Below are 17,328 nucleotides of genomic sequence, written 5' to 3'. Positions count from 1 at the left end.
ACTTAAAACAATCACAAAAACAATCAAAATTGCAATAGATTTTGGTGATTCTTCCATGATATAATGAAAAAATCTGTGTACATAATATATACGAAAAGTTTGTAACGATGGATAGATGAATAGATGTTTGTTACTTTTTACTCAAAAGCTACTGAACGGATTTTAATAAAATTTGGTACACGAGTATTGTATATAATGATTCACGCGAACGGAGCAATGAGATATAGTTAGTTAAAAATATAATCAAGAAGTTAATCATTGGCCCGTTTGCCAATAGATAAAGTCTATTACAGACACATGAGTATTTCTGTTTACAATCGTATCGTGAACGCAGTTTCGATTTCAATACCGTGGTAATTCGTGTCGGATCGTTTAAAGAATACTACTGATAGTCACGGAAAATTCTTTAACACAGTATAACGCCATAAATAATAATTTGTTTTGCTGTATCTTTATTGATGTTATATGAATAGGCATTTATTTTTAATCTTTTTTATTGGACATGGCAGAGAAATTGTAGAGTATGAAGGCATAACAGTCTTCAGGAATGACGACGCATGAGGGGCTGATAAAGCGGCTTGTAAATAGCCCTTACATGTGCCCTTTCTCAAAACTTATATAGTCTTTTGGACACTGGAACCAAACTGACGAAGGCGCCTAGCTGCAAGATATGAAGACAGCTTCTTGTGGAAAATATGAATAAACACCACACACGCGACAGTTCTCAATCTTAATTATTTATATGGCGGTATATTAATTAAATTCGCTTAAGGTACATAAAAAATATATGTTTTTATTAAAAAGCGTATAAGGTATATTCTTTCAGATAAAAGAAGAATTTTTCAAATCGGTTTAGAACTGACAGAGTTATGAGGTAACAGACATAAAAATATACAACCGATTAAGAACCTTCTTTTTTTCGAAATCGGTTGATAAATATATAATTTTTGTGATTTCGAGAGTAACGACTGATTGTCCTCCGCTTTCATACACAGATTATTGAGATCCATAATTTCTCACATAAATAAAAGTATTGTAAAAATTAATATCATATGCTATAAGATCAGTGACCTCTGGAGGAAGCACCTGTCAAGTAGACAACATTCAAGTTCTAAACAAGTAGTATACGAGTGGTATTACGGTATTTACGCTTGCGCACCTCGTGTTTTTACAATCTGATACAGGACGTGATCCGTTGTGGAATTCTATTAAACAATTAGACATACATGAAAAGATATAAATTAAATTATTAAACTGTATATTAGAGAGGATATTATGTTTATGAAATGATCCTCACCTGTTTTTAACCGATTTCAAAAAGGAGTTATCAATTTGACTGTATTGTTATTATTGTCTTTGTTACGGGATATTTTTCTAACATAAAACGACTTAGATGATTTATAGTGTGAAACAATTTCCTTAATTGTTAATTATATTTTAATCATTATAACTTTTACTTGTATCTTCTTTCAGAAATACAATTTCAATATCTTTTTGATAGTCTGTCCGAATTGATTATACCGAAAAATTAATAATACCCAGGGATTTATTCTGGAATACATAATTATAAAATTGAAATCCCTTAAGATCTCAATTTTCTACGTATTTTTATTTAAATATCTGATCATAAAATAGATAAGTATTTTATTATAAAATATTAGTAAATTTAGAGAATATTCCATAAAAATAACTTTTGAAAATCTGAGTGATTATGACAGTTTGTAAAATATTTCAAGTTTATTTCTTGATTAAAGATTGATGTATTATTTATATTTTCAATTATCGACATCATTTGATTTTCTAAAATATATCAAAAGGAGTCAGGATTTTATAGGTAAAGATATTATTTAATAATTATTTAGTTTAAGATTTTAGTTACTTAATAAGATCTTTAATGATATAAGAGTGTAATGAATAACTGTCGGATTAACTAGCTATCTATAAAATCATAGTACATATCTATATTACATTGTTAGATATAGTTAAAATACAATATAGAAAGAATACAATTTTGGTCTTGCAATCACAATCACAGTGTCCAGAGAGCAAATCGAATTAATTGACCGGTCTGGCCTTTGAACGACGCCAATGGTTTGAGCCACATCGATTAATAAATGCCCGAAGGTTTTAATAAAATCGTTATTTAATTTCACTTAAGGACAATGGTTCTTTATCGTAAGATAAATCTTTTATTTTAATAGTAGTGAAGGTCCCCTTAGACTTAAAATCTGAGATTAAACTTAGTTTTAATACTTTATACAAAGCCGTCTATACTCGATCTAACTCACTCGTGTCTCAGCCGCTAGATTTCTGCTTTGTTTCGTACAATAGAATATAGCAGTAAAAATACTGGAGTGGAAGGTAGAACACCTTAGTCTAATACTAATTCTGCCATATCCATGGATCTATTCATGCCTACAGATGATGGTTAGCACTTTTGGTGGGTTCCTAACAATTAATTCTTTGCTTTTTTGATAACGTAGATAAGCACAGAACGACGTTATCGTCGACGACAGATTAATTGCGCCGTGATAGTATATCACTACGTAAAATGATAAAAGTGCCTATTTAAACTTTTTTGACTTTTGATAAATGTTTAAATATTTTGATATTGTTAGAAGGTCGTTTAAATTATTGCCGACTTAAGATTTCTAGTGGATCCCATGATTAAGTCTTATTTTTTGGCTTGAATTCTAAAAAATATTTTTATCAGTAGACATCATTTTGAGCTTTTAAAGAGATAATTTATTAAATAATTTTCTAAATGAGAATCAGAGTAAAACAAAAGTGTTCAATACAAAGGCTGTTTAATGTATTTATAAAAAAAAAAACCTATTATCTGAATTTGAACGTACATATTTAATCGCTGGAAATCGTAAAACCGTTTTGTTGAATACGGTGTTCGATGTCCGTTAGTAGTAGGTAGTTTAAACTCATCTAAACAAAGTTACATATCAGGCAACATTACAGGATTACAAAGCTAATACAACAGAACTGTTTGAAATTCAAAAGTCTGTATAAAAAAATTAAGACAGTTATATAGCTACAAATAATTCTATAGAAGTATCTGTCAGGCGACTTTATTACGGTGTCGTTTATTACTTTATTATCATTTATGTGATTTTCGTTCGCGGCGCTCTAGTCATTCCATTATTTAATTGATTGTAATAGTATATAAAAACTAATTTAAAAATATAATATTATTGTGTTTTGTTTATATTAATTTATAACATAGAGCTCTATCTCTTTATGTAGGTATTTAATAATTTTCTTTCGTTTAATATTTACTAATAGTTAATTGTTCGTTTAATTGTATTAATAATGATAGTGAAAATTGTAATAGTTCTTGAAATGTATACGTTTTATTGCTAGTCATAGCAAATAGGTTAGTGAAAAAGCATAAACAGGAATTTAAAGTACGCTTTTGCTCAAATAAATGGTTAGTTGGAAGTGACCATCTCATTTAATCCTTCATTCATTCATATAAGGCTTTACTGACACTGCGTACCTACTCTATTTGTACTCGTTTAGCATTTTTTAATAATTGATTATCAGTTAATCGTCAGTTTTCAATTTGTTTACCGAAAGTATTTTTAGTAGTAGAAAGTAATTTATATCAACAACTGGATAAAATACAATAGAATATAGAGACCATATTTCATATATATATATATATATATATATAATTAAATAATTTAATCGGTATAATTATATAACTGTGTAAAATACTATACTATTGATTAATGGATAGTTTAGATAATTGTTACAAATTATTAATTTATTATTAAACAATAAGATTATTTCATGCAGTTTCTGATAAGTGGAATATATTACAGGATATCCCTAATATGATGCAATATGGAATAAGAATAGTAACCTGGGATTTTGTTGCAACTTACACTGCTCTGTTGCCGGTGAGCTTCGTTTACCATGATGCTGCATCGGGCTTTATGCTTACCGGGTATCAAAGCATTTTGTATTCATCTTTAATAAATGTGAAGACAGAAATATTATATGACAGTTGTGTGTGAAAACGAGAAAGAAATTCCTTTTGAAAGAATTCTTTGTTAAGACTTTCATATATATAGTCGTATATGCACACTAATAATCATTAGGTATATTATATTTTATAATATACAATAATTTTACGACTAATGCTTAGAAATCATAATAAATAATATGTTTTGATCATTCGCCGTGTGGTCCCAGCTGGTTGGCGGGATGGTTAGCAGCATTTCTTTTAAAATATCACCAAACTCTAACTACGGGTGCTAACTCACCTGCCAAGTGTTGCGGCTACTAGTAAAAGTCCCCAAATAGGTCTCCCCCTATGTTTAGTAACGGACAGTTAACGGCTGATATGGATAGCTGGGTGAATACTATGATAATTTACTTAAACGATCGCATTCATTCCCGTCTTTTATAAACCGTAAACTATATTGTTATTGACATGGTGACGTATTAAGTATATAATGCCATAATTTCTTTTTTCTAAGAATTGTAAAAGATTACTAGAGGAACCCTTTACATTAATGCTAAATCATGATTATTTGTAATAAAATCTTATACTGAGCCATCGATAGCCTCTATCATGATACTGATTTCTACTTGTACTTTAAATATTTGTTATATTAATTAACAGTAATTGTAATATATGACACTTATTTCATATATAAATCGATCTAAATACACTCACTTTAATTTAAATAAGTAGATAGAAGCACACGCAACACTTATTTACTCTAGTGTTATTAGCAATTCGTTCCAATGGTATTCGATATATTAAACCAACGGTTCGGCAGCTATTAACTACTCCTCTACCATTTGCCTTATTGGCAATCTGCCCGTATGAGTGCGGATTTTTATCTGTTCGAATGAATATCCTGAATAACGATTTCACGCTCGTAGGGCTTCAATGAAGACAATATATGACCCCATCTCACTTGTTTCACCGGCATTACTTATTTACCATATACAAAGATTTTTTCATCCTATCGTCAGTAGATTTATTTTACAACACATTTCCCTAAAACCCACTCCATTTAATAACCCTAAAAGAGCCGCTGGATATCTCACACGGAATCCGTGGGATTTTCGTTCGGGTTAAAGCGCGGTGCGATCGCATTCCAATGGCCCGTAGTGTCGATAGCGCCTATTCACAGTTTCAACGAGCAATTTCATTATTCAGCCTCACTGAGTCCGCTAGAGATGGTTACGATAGGATTGACTAATTTCGCAGTATTCCTTAGAGGAGCGCGCCGCGTCTTCATTTACGCCGAGACCATTTTGCGGGCTTAGCGGGCGATCCGCAAGATATCACCGACGTAAGCACGTCATTTGCAACTCAGTGCGATGATTCCCTCGAAATAGGGCGGCATCTTAACCTTATCCTCCCGAAGTTAACTTACCCACAATAATGCAAAACGGCACTAACTTTTAATTATCTACTTAATTTCTCAAAGATGAAATTTTAATTCGTTGAGATTTTTTCGAGTGAGCGCACAGAATAGCAAAAGTTTTGAAGCTCACTGCGAAAGCGCAACGTGTGGTCTAGACTACAGACGGGTTGAAGCCTAACTTCGATTTCTAAACATTCTTGTAAATAAAACTTTCGGTAAACCACTCTTTTGTTTTATACCTGATAGGTATTTTATTAAATTGCGCAGTTGATATTTTGGAGTCTAGGTATTTAATTTTGTAACTATTATGTTGTTGATAGGTAGTTCTTATGATCTTTTTAAAAGCGTATTAGTTGTCACTTTTAAGGGCATCTACGAGTAGATATGTGCATGGGCATGTCGCGATGCTAAGGTCTTCAATCCTTCTTGCCATTATTGTACGTTGGCATGCTGACGAGTTTCATAGACAGTTCATGGACGATTCATCGACGGTTCTCGTTAGGTGGGGCGCACGCTTGAATGCCGCTTTAGCACTTCTCATTATTGCGTTTATAAAGGCGCCCATACAGAACCCTGATTTACTAAGACTCGCTTCGTCGGTGAAAGAGAAAATGGAATTGTGTAGACGTTTTGTTCGCTAAAAGTTCTTTTTTATTCTTCCCGCCGTAAGCCAGTGTTGTGGGGGAGTATCTGAACGGAGATATTTTGTGACGACGATGCTCTGTATTGTCAGTGTAACGACATGGCGTTTCTTCGGATTCTTTAGTTATCGTTAGCATTAAAGTAATTGGACGACTTAGTAGCGTTTTGGTTTTGATATATTCTTATCTTATGTATTTCAATTTGCATTAAAGTGTGTACAATATTATTATTAAATTATGTAAATCTATAATAATTATGTGTACGTAGCTATAAAAATTTATTTAGTTAAAAAAATTACAAAGTTTTTTACTGAATTTTCAACTGACTTAAAAAGTAAAAGGTTCTTGATTAGACTGAGATTTTTTTAACATATATGGCCCGCTTTATTTCTGTTTATTTAGTATAAGATGAATATTTTGCAATTGGTAAATATTTAACAATTTAGGTTTTTTTTTTTTATTAAAATGTTTGGAATCGAAATTGCTTTTGCCTAGTTACAAGTTTCAAAATGAATTAAAAGGAACTTCTCAATTTTCACCGATTATGATTTTTTTTTACAATCGACGCAGTTTATTCCCGTGTTGGTTCTATAATGATTTTATACTGATTGAAGTCATTGAAATGTGAAACAGATGCGTGTATTATAAGGAAATAAACTGTAATAAACGTAGGGTTAGTATAATAGAATTAGATAATAATAAATCTAATTAAAGGAAAGTGGGCGACATCCGTAATCTGGGTCGAATTGTAAAATCAATAAATGCGAGTAACTATTGGCAGGTGAGGTGCGGTGGTGATATTAGAATTTGTTTGCTGGCGATTAGGGTGCGAACACGTAACTAATCATCGTTGGCCTTAATGTTCGCTTAATTAAACGCCCGGTAATTGCACCATTTTCCAGAACTACGTACCTATACGGTAGTTTCGTAATGAAAGTATTCGTGATAGCAGAACTCGTGCTTGCAATTTAAAATAGTTCTATTTGAAATATCCGAGTCTTGTTTACAATTTGATTTTGTAGTCTTCTTAGTAAATACAAAAAAAGACTGCTCTTTTAGTACGAGTAGTTGTTACTTAAATTTACCTCTGTATCAATTTCATGAATGTAAATAAAATAAATATGATAATCCTTATTGGCCTCATTTATTGTTTTAGAAAAGCAGACATAATAATGAAAAAATATGTAAATAGAACTATTTTTGTCATTGTAAGAAATTTTTAATGATCTAAACTAATATTATAATGAAGACAATTTCAGTTTAGTTTTGTAATGGGTAAACTTAGAAAACTGATTTAAAAAAAATCTTTCATCTGTATAAAGCTACTTTATTAGTAAGTAACATGGGCTGTATTTTATTAAAAAAAAAACCGCTTGGAACCGAAACAGGTCGCTAGTATTTTGTATATGTTATTTTTTTAATTTATATTAATAATAGTTAAAGAGGATTGAACCCAGACGAAAAATTAGTAACAGTTGGGTTATACATGCATATAAAAATGGTTATTCCCATTTTGGCTGCATATTTTTCTAAGTTATCTAAAAAGTATTTACATTAATTTTCCTAGAAATGTATGCGTACATTGAATCCGAAATGAGAAGAACGCCTGCTCTGCTCTTTTTGCCCCTGCCTGAGGCACACACCGGTGCAGCTGAAGTTTTCTCATTATGTTCCTTAGTGCCTGCTATGAACACTATTACTTATGTTCATCATTGTATTCATGCTATACAATGGACTGTTTCAGTTATAGGTGTAGATGTATAAATAAAATTATCTTTCTGGTTGAATAAGGTGATATCTGACGGTAGTCGGTTATACTTTGCACCCATTATATTATCCATTATACATTTAAGATCTAATTATGTAATTATTAGTATAATATATAATATAATGTAATATATAACATATAATATATAATAGTAGTTAGAAAGAAAAATACAGATTGGGAATAAACATTGATTTCACTATACATATTTCTTTTTATATTATAATCTAAATTGACCGGGGCACCTACGTAAGTATATATGTTTACGAAAAACACCAAAGTATACAAATATTAGCTTTTACCCGCGATTTCGTTCGCGTTATGTTTACTGACTTGGACAAAAAGTAGCCTATATCCTTTATCATTTTATATCAAATTTCATAATGATCCGTTAAGCTGTTAAGGTGCTATAAGGTAACAAACAAACTCATTGTCACATTTAAAATATTAGTAAAGAGAGTACGAAAATAATTTTTATACATTGTTTATTTCTATAACATAATGAAATGTCACTTTTTTATTTTCCTTACTTTATATTAGATACACATATAAAGTAAGGAAAATAAAAATTATTAGAGACACTACCATAGTACCAAATATATATGTATGACTATTACGGGAGTTAGAGAAGTATGTCAGAACAAACGTATGTAAGATTGTTTCAATAGGGCAGTGAAGTTTCCGAATTAAGCTGGGTAATGTTTAAAAATGGCAGCAACTCATAAAAGCAGCGTAGACGAAGATATTTTCCCATGGAGTGGGCGAAAGAAGCAGTTAGCCGACTTTTACACTGGTTTTATTGTCTCAGCTCCCCCTCGTAAACCGTCCTTTGTGTCAGTAACGTCTCAAGTTGTATTAACAGTGGTAACTTGAGTGGCGATCGGTCGATGTATCTAATTAACCTGGTTATGGGGGGGGGATGAAAGAGATTGTTAATAATGGGGACCTAATAGCTCCATTTCTAGCAATATATTCTATCATGTTGACTTCTATACGGTTTCTCCTGAAAACCGTCTTGGTTAATTCTTATGGAATTTATCATGATGGGCTAACTGGCTTGTTATCATCCTCATCTATCATCCCTCACTAGTGCCTCGCCAGCCTATACTGTTAACGCAGGTAGGGTTACCGTTCCATTATGATCCATAAAAAAATCTTCTTGCCTACAATTAAGCTTGACCAATTAATAATAATTTAAACGAAGTTAATGATTTTAATCACTATTAATACGAAAGGATTGAATTAGACGAAGGCATCTTTAATATCAAATACGGTAGACATAGAAACTGTAATAATAAATTATGACCAACCCGCCTGCTCTAAAGGGTATTTAGATGTTATGACATAATTAGAAAGGTCGCTCGTTATCCCGGATCCGGCATATTCTCTAAATGCTTTATCGAATTAATTGTATTGAACTGTATTTAAATGTGAAACCAATACCAAATCGTATTTCTTTGGATACATAAAAACACAAAGGCAAAATTGAGTTTGAATGAACTTAAATAAAACTCGGCAATGTTTTAAAATTACATTAGGCAGCCGCTCGCAAACAAAAGAAAGTCCGTTACAATTATTAAAATTCCGCATCTAAATGATGTAACACTCTAACTTTCCCGATAAAAAAATATTTAATTTCCATTCCAAAAGACTCCGCAGTACAAAAACAAAACATAAAGTTAAAAACATACTCATTTCTGTTAAGGAAAATAAGAGGATATCGGAAACTGTTCATTTGTTGGGCGCGTTGATTTCAGCGACAGGAATTTTCCAACGAATTTAGCGGTTTCAATCGATGACGTTCGTAATGGAAAAGTTCAATAGGCAACAACAAAGGTCGATATAAGTTAACGAAGCTCACGAAAGCGAAATTCACGATGGGAGCGCACTCTGTTGGACAGGAAATTAAAAGACAAAGAGTGCCGGCCAGGGCAGATTAAGCTCGGAAATGGAGGGCACGCTCACATTTACGCATCTACTAGAGCCATACGTTCATCATTTTTTTATATAACTAATATAATACTCTGTTCAACTGCTTTATAAAATTTACATTATATTTACACAAAAATATAATGTATATTTATTATCTAAAATTTTATACATTAGGGAAATTCTATTACTTTTAATCGCATAATCTTGTGAAAATGTATAGATGTTTGTTACTATTTTAAGCAAAAATCGACAAATAAATTTGAATGAAATTTATTACATGGATATGTTATATGTATCTTAAAATATAGGATATTTTATATACTGACTCAGGCTGGCGAATGTGCGGGATATAGCTAGAAATAATATAATACTAAAGAGCAATCATAGTGAATCACCTCAGATCGCAGATTAATACCTTAAAATCCCTACAATAAGAAGATTATACTTGAAATCTTTTGGTTCACTTGATCTAGAATACATTTGGAATCTAACAGAATTAATCCGTTCTAATATGGGAATGTTTCATGTATCAAGTCTCTACGTATGGTTTCTGTAATTCTGGCGGGCTGGCGTAATCCATTTGCGCCGGGTGATATCAAATTACTGAGGGAGACTGATGTCTTCTCACATCTCACTATATAGTTATTTAAAATGCACATTAGGGTCTTCTAAAATAGTTTAATTTAGACGACAAAATTATATCAGCGATATTTAAAAGAAGTAAAACAATTATGTCCACCCTATACAGTTTTTATTAAGATTTTTTGTTGTTAAAATTATGTTGTTTGAAATTTTTGATAGAAGAAAATATTGGCTAATAAGTTTTTAACATTATGATACTTGTTTTTACCTTTTTCACATATAAAAAATATTAAAGATTAATTAGATAAATTCTATACTTAAAAAATAAAACATTTAACACTTTGTATAAAAAGTACCTTTACCTTTATACCTTTTTTATTAATATATTTTAAAGATTTGTTGCATATTAATATTCTGCGTCATGGATTCTTGTAAAACTGCCCATCGTTGTAGTTATTCCACGCTGTTGGACGAAACTACTGTTGTTTGTTAATCACTTAGCATAATACAGCCGATAATAAATGATAAAGCGGCGGAACCAGCTCAACACTCACAACTTTGTTTTCTAATTTAATTTGCATTTCGAATCAAAAACTTTTCGTGACACTGTTTTGCATTATTAATACTTTAGCATGGCGTGATCTCCCGGGAGGCGCACTAGAAGCCATAAATTGAATTCCAACCTTCGCAATTAGTTATTCCCGCGCGTGAAAACTTTCGAGATCGTTCGCCTTCGTTAACAGATGTTACGGTGCTATTCATTATACATTCCGTCGAATTGTAAAGCCGAACATTTAATTTAAAGTACCAAACGCTCCTTTGTTAAATCGACGAACATTTTAGGAGGCATTGTTGAGGAGTCGTTCGGGCGAAGGAGGATTAGCGGCGGGTGCTAGCCGCTAGTTTCCCGTTACCGGGAACATTCGTCTCGAACGCGCCACAATTAATAACAAGTAATTCTCCCTGTAACAAAGAAGCGGGGCGTGGGTAAAACAATTTATACGTAGGTTTTGAATAGAAAAACAACTGAGCTCCCTTGATATCATATGACGACATCGAGTAGCTTTAAGAGAATTACTATATAAAAAAATCTACAAATGTACCTATACGCCCCTTCGAACTTGCTCTTTCCAGCTTCATTTGCTATTAAATGAAATGAAACTTATGTCGTTCTATGTTACGAAGTAACAAAAGATAATAAAAAAGTTTTGTGGCTCAGCTACTATTCAGTCGACATGGCACGTCTCTTATCGGCCTAATTTGGATCAAACAATTCCATTCCCCCTCATACAAATTGCGGAGAGGCACATTTGTTATCTACACTTTTCGCCAGAAATTATATTAAGATTTCGTCCACTGATAGTGTTGTTTATTTTTATTTTTAGCGCCCGGTATAGGGAAGACTCTATCATAATTTAGATTTTACGATACCAGTAAAATAAGATTTAAATGTATTAGTACATATAATTAATCATATTTTACATAAGTATATATTATATTCAAATTTATGTTGTATTATTTAAATTATATTGTAAATATTAATGTTATTTTTTAAAGTTTAGTTTCAGTTTAATGAACAATTATTAATATGCATTTTATTTTGTTTCAGAGTTCCAGTGACGTATACATGAGATGTTATGGGCTCACGCGGCGTAGCAAAATGGCGTTGGTGCGTGGTGGTGATGGCATGGGCGTGGGGCGCTGCGGCCCGCACGCTTTGTCCCCCGCGATGCGCCTGCGACGACGCACTGCGGGCTGCCTCTTGCGCCAACGCTGGCCTCGAGATCGTTCCTATACAACTAAATCCGGAGGTTACCCACATCAATCTGACGCACAATGCCATAAACAGTCTTCTTTATACCTTCACCTTCTATACCCAGCTCACTATTCTCGATATTTCGTACAACAGAATTCAAGAATTAGGTAGTAAAAATTTTGAAAACAACATGGACATGACTAATCTTAATGTGAGTCACAACATGCTCAAGCGTCTAGACAAGGACACCTTCATGGGACTAAAGAGACTCATCGATTTAGATTTATCTGATAATGAAATATCAAATATACATGCACAAACATTCAAAGATTTGTCTATGTTAGAACGACTCGACTTATCAAATAACAGACTTGTGAGCATTGAACCGGACACTTTTGAGCCCCTGTCGACGTTGAAGATATTGTCGATCAGAAATAATTCCATATTAGACATACCCTCTGCCAATCTTTTCTATGTTATTAATTTAGAATTTTTAGATCTATCAGAAAATTTAATACAACAAGTATCAAAACATGGTATACCATACATAAAGGAATTGAAACATTTAGATTTGAATAGCAATATAATTGAAAAAGTGGACCAATTAGGTTTCCACAATTTACCTTCACTGCGTCACTTAGATCTTAGCGACAACAACATTACATCAATTCCAACAGCAGCACTATCTAAAATATCGAATTTGTCCCATTTGTATCTGAGCGGAAATTTCATTCAGAATATAACTTCGCTATCGTTTCAAAGTCTGTTCCATTTAAAACATTTGCATTTAAGCAGACTTTACGAACTTGACAAAATTGACTCTAGAGCTTTTGTCGACAATATAAATTTACAGAAGATATGGATGAATGATAATGTAAAAGTGAGAGAGGTCCCTCCAAGACTTTTTCACGGTAATCCTAAGCTGACTCACATATACATCAGAAACAATGCATTGGAAACATTAGAGGCATCTCACTTCCCAATAGATAGATTGCAAGAATTGGAGATTTCTGGAAATCCATTTATATGCAATTGTTCGTTGCTGTGGCTATGGAAACTGGGAAAAGATAGTAAAATAAACAACAAAATAGTTGATAATTCAAGCTTGATTCTAAAAATAGACTATGAGGATGTGAAGTGTGCAGGCCCGGTTCACTTGAAGGGCGCTCTATTTGTACAGATTCCGGAATCGGAATTTGGGTGCTCAAGTGGATGGGTGATAGTAGCAGTAGTGGTGCTAACTGTGAGTATTGTTATTAGTGTAGTCGGTGGAATTTTGTATTTCCTGGGACCTTTAAAGAAGTGTAAAGGCGACAAATCGAAGCAGGTGATGACAAGTGTTATGTTGAACGGTGATGTGTCCAAATTAGGAAATGGGTTAGGGTATTCAACAAGAGGAAGAGAGCAGGAGAACAAGAGAGAAGTAGATCGGTACTTAATGATTGGGTCTTCTGTAACCAATAATTTTCATTCTTTAAATCCCCCTTGGCACAGTGTGGATAAAAATCCTTATTATCAAGAGGATAGTGAAGAACACATTTATCAACAGTTCGCGTACGAAACTATCCCACACCACAGAACACCAGAGAAACCGCACATAGTATACGTCTAACAAAAGTTTTACCCTAAGGACAATGTGGTAAACGTTATTTCTTTACGACGTGCGTCTATGACGGCGAATTATCGTCTTATCGACTTTGAAAAATGAACTTGCAATAATGTAAATAGTGATATGAATGAAATTGTAATATGTGATAGCTTTGTATATAGTCGTGTAAATATAATAACCCGTGGAAACAAAGACATTATAATAATAATACTAAATCCCAATTTTGTACTTAACTTATTTAGTCATGTTATAAAAACCTCGAATAATCTTTCGCCTATTATAGAGTGATCTCTGGGTCGATGTAATGTTTTGTTTACTAGTTCTGAAGATATGGGTACTCAAATATTATTAAGTGCTTTGTAAAAAGATGTTCAATAAATGAATATTTATATTCATGTATAATTGTATAGTATTGTATATTTTCGAATTAGAACACCAATACTCGATGAAAACTTTGTACAAATATGAGCAATATAGATACTAATTTCAAATATTATATGTCGTTAATTTTACTCTGAACATTGTTATAGCATACTTATTAGTTACATTTAGACGAAAATTTTCTTGAATATTATTATGTACGACGTGCTTATAACATTTACCTGCATATTATACTTGACATGTAATCACAATTTGAACCAGTTGCTCTGATGGGAAGGAGTACAAATAATACATTTTGATTGGCTATTTTTGTACATTAATTTAAATGCTTATGTTCTTTATAGATACTCTGATATTAATATTTTTGTACTTAGTGAATATATATTGGTACCAATTGAATAGAAACTGGTCTGAGAAGAAAAAATATGGTGAAGCCAACTGATATTTACTAGACGTATTTTCTTTATTTTGAGTTTATAAATTCTTACTAAATCTGTTTAATTTGATCATAAATTATGAATTTATTTTTTCCTCAAAAGAAAATCGGGCTTAGTTATTGGGTGAAAACTACAGGGAAAATATATTAAAAGAAAATAATCAAAGGTTTTCTCCAAAATAAAACATTTCACTTTGACTTTAAAAAAAAAGCCAGCCTTAGGCTAATACTTGGCTCATTAATGAGGTTTATAGTAAAAACAAGGGTTAAACCAACATTCATTATATAAAACAGCTTAGATTATGGTTGATCTTTTTTTATTTAATAGTAGGAATATTCCTCATTCCAGTTTCTATTAAGCTTGAAAATATATCTAATTGGAAATTAAATTTTCATAATGAAGCGTTTTTTTTTATATAAATATACAAATTATTCATTAAATTAATTATCGCATAACCAAGCCACGATACCTTTTATCAATGATACCTACAGTCATAATGGTAGTGTAAGCCTATTTATACATACTTACTACTTTAAATTTTGTTATGACTCATTTAAATATATAATGCATTAAAACAAATGACAATTAAACCAACTATAAAACTTTATTTTGTAATTTTATTTAGCTCCTTAACGAAGAATTGTAAATTAAGAATATAAAATGAGAAATAAGCTGATCAGATAGAAAGTGGTAACCGTCACTTATAGATATAAGTATCACTGTAAATAATACTGTGATACCCATAGTAGCTTTCATTAGTTGCCAATTGCTAATATCTGCGCAATGTTATTATACAATTCTCTGAGTATGAGTGTCCCCACAAAAGTGAAGAATATTATCGCATATATACCCTACATAATACTCTTTATTATCGCATTGACTGGATGGCCTTGTATAGGGTTTTATTTTGAGTTTGCTATAGCTTAAATGCGAGTATTGTACTTTGATATTCTAGTAGTTTTTTACGACATCCACAAGGTGAAGAAGTAGAAGAGAATATTATTATGCTTATTGGAATTAAGCAATTAATATTGGATAATAAAATTTGATAAGGCAAATATAAATTAGTCACGATAGTTTCAAGGAAGAAACGCGTGGAGGATAACCTGATAGGATGTACTGATAGCGATGGGTACTTATCTCTCCATTACTACGAGAGGATGGATGGATGTTTGTTACTCTTTCGTGTAAAACATATTGAACGGAGCGCATTTAATTTGATACACGGATATATACAGTTATATAGGCTAAGGATTACCACATAGGACACTTTATATAGTGATTCATGCAGTCGACGCTATGGGATACAAAAAGTTTATATGTGAATATGCTGATCAGAAAATCCGAAAAAAAATCAAACAAGGAATAACAGAACTTAAGGAGCATAATGTCGAGATAATCTTGAGCGATATAGATGTGACCTTTACTCCGTGCTACCCACTAATAATTATCGCGTTGACGAAGGATATAATTATATAGTCTTGTTATATCACGCAATTTTAGACACAAAACTACCTGAAACTAAAACATCAAAATAAAATGCTCAATGGTCGAAATTTCATTATTAAATCCAATTGTAAGTGAAATTAAATTTTAATAATAAAGCGATGTTTTCTTTGAGACGAAATAAGGTAAATTCATTAAAAATAAAAACCCATTTTTTAATTGAGACAAGTTCAAATTTGATGTTATCACTGAGCATAAAGTGTTATTGATGATAAAAATAAATTATTATAAAAACGAGAGGAAATGGCTTCTGTACAAGTAAAGCCACTGTTAGTAGCTAGTATATTACAATAATTAATTTTGTACATCAGTATCACTCGCTGACGCTAATTTGTCATTTGAAAAGTAACGGATTCAGATATCCTTTTTATTATTCACAATTTGCCGTCATTCGAATTCGAATTAATGGACATATTACAGGACACTTAATGCAGTGCTTCAAATAAAATTAGGCACGTACTCGTATTTATTTCTTTATGGATTCCATTTATTAATATGATTCCTAGAGAGGTAAAATAGAAATGCTTTCTTGATACATGGAGATTCAAAATTCAATGCTAAAAATAAAAACATGTATCATCGTAAACACGTTAGGACGTGTATGATTTTTTTTATTTTCAAGCAAGTCTTACTGGTACTAGACAATATAATAATATTTTTATTCTATTGAGAACGGTAAACAAGCCTATTGTTCATCTGTGGAAAATAGGCAACTCATTATGTCTCTTGTATTGATATTTGCACTGAATATAAATCAAAGTGTAATAATATTGCATCACTAATTCACAATGATACAAATTAATATAATATTGGTGTTGTTGTTTAGGTGATCACTACATAATAGTAAGTAGTAATAATAAATAAAAAGACAAACAGGCACACCTGTAACTGGAAACAAGGAAGGCAGGACTACTAGAAAGCTATTTAAATAATTTAGTAAATTGAAATCACCGGCTCGATCGAAAATAACTTTATACATATATTCCGGAGTTATTATGTATGTATTATAAATGATAGTACATCAGGCAAACAAAGATTAAATGGTATCAGTGTAACAATTGCTGGGAGTTCAAGTAAAGATGAAATAAAATAAAACAAACTGAAGATCTACATGATTGAAATTAATAACTTTCATTTATTGATATTGGTCATGGCTGGAAAGAAGCCATATAGTATATTTAAAAAAAGAAAAAGAATGATTTGAATTTTTGCATACCATTCTTGTATCTCTTCATGTAATGTTTTGTAACTATAATTTTGTTATGTAAATAAATAAAAAAAAAACACTAGTGGAACTATAAAAGTGGTATCATTTTGGAG

At 31.7% G+C, this 17,328-nt stretch overlaps 1 protein-coding gene across 1 annotated transcript; it reads left to right on the top strand.

Moving 5' to 3' along the window:
* The first annotated feature begins 11,932 nt into the window (after nucleotides 1–11,932).
* Nucleotides 11,933–15,109, top strand: LOC128202508 (toll-like receptor Tollo). Its single transcript, XM_052903100.1, has one exon. The coding sequence runs from the start codon at nucleotides 11,957–11,959 to the stop codon at nucleotides 13,685–13,687; it is 1,731 nt and encodes a 576-aa protein (XP_052759060.1). The 5' UTR covers nucleotides 11,933–11,956; the 3' UTR covers nucleotides 13,688–15,109.
* Nucleotides 15,110–17,328: the final 2,219 nt, after the last annotated feature.

The sequence above is a fragment of the Galleria mellonella genome, unplaced genomic scaffold (genome assembly GCF_026898425.1).
Source record: "Galleria mellonella isolate WM207_F2 unplaced genomic scaffold, CSIRO_AGI_GalMel_v1 utg132, whole genome shotgun sequence".
NCBI lineage: Eukaryota > Metazoa > Arthropoda > Insecta > Lepidoptera > Pyralidae > Galleria > Galleria mellonella.
Note: the sequence above shows the minus strand (reverse complement) of the source record. Positions and strands in the feature narration are given on the sequence as shown.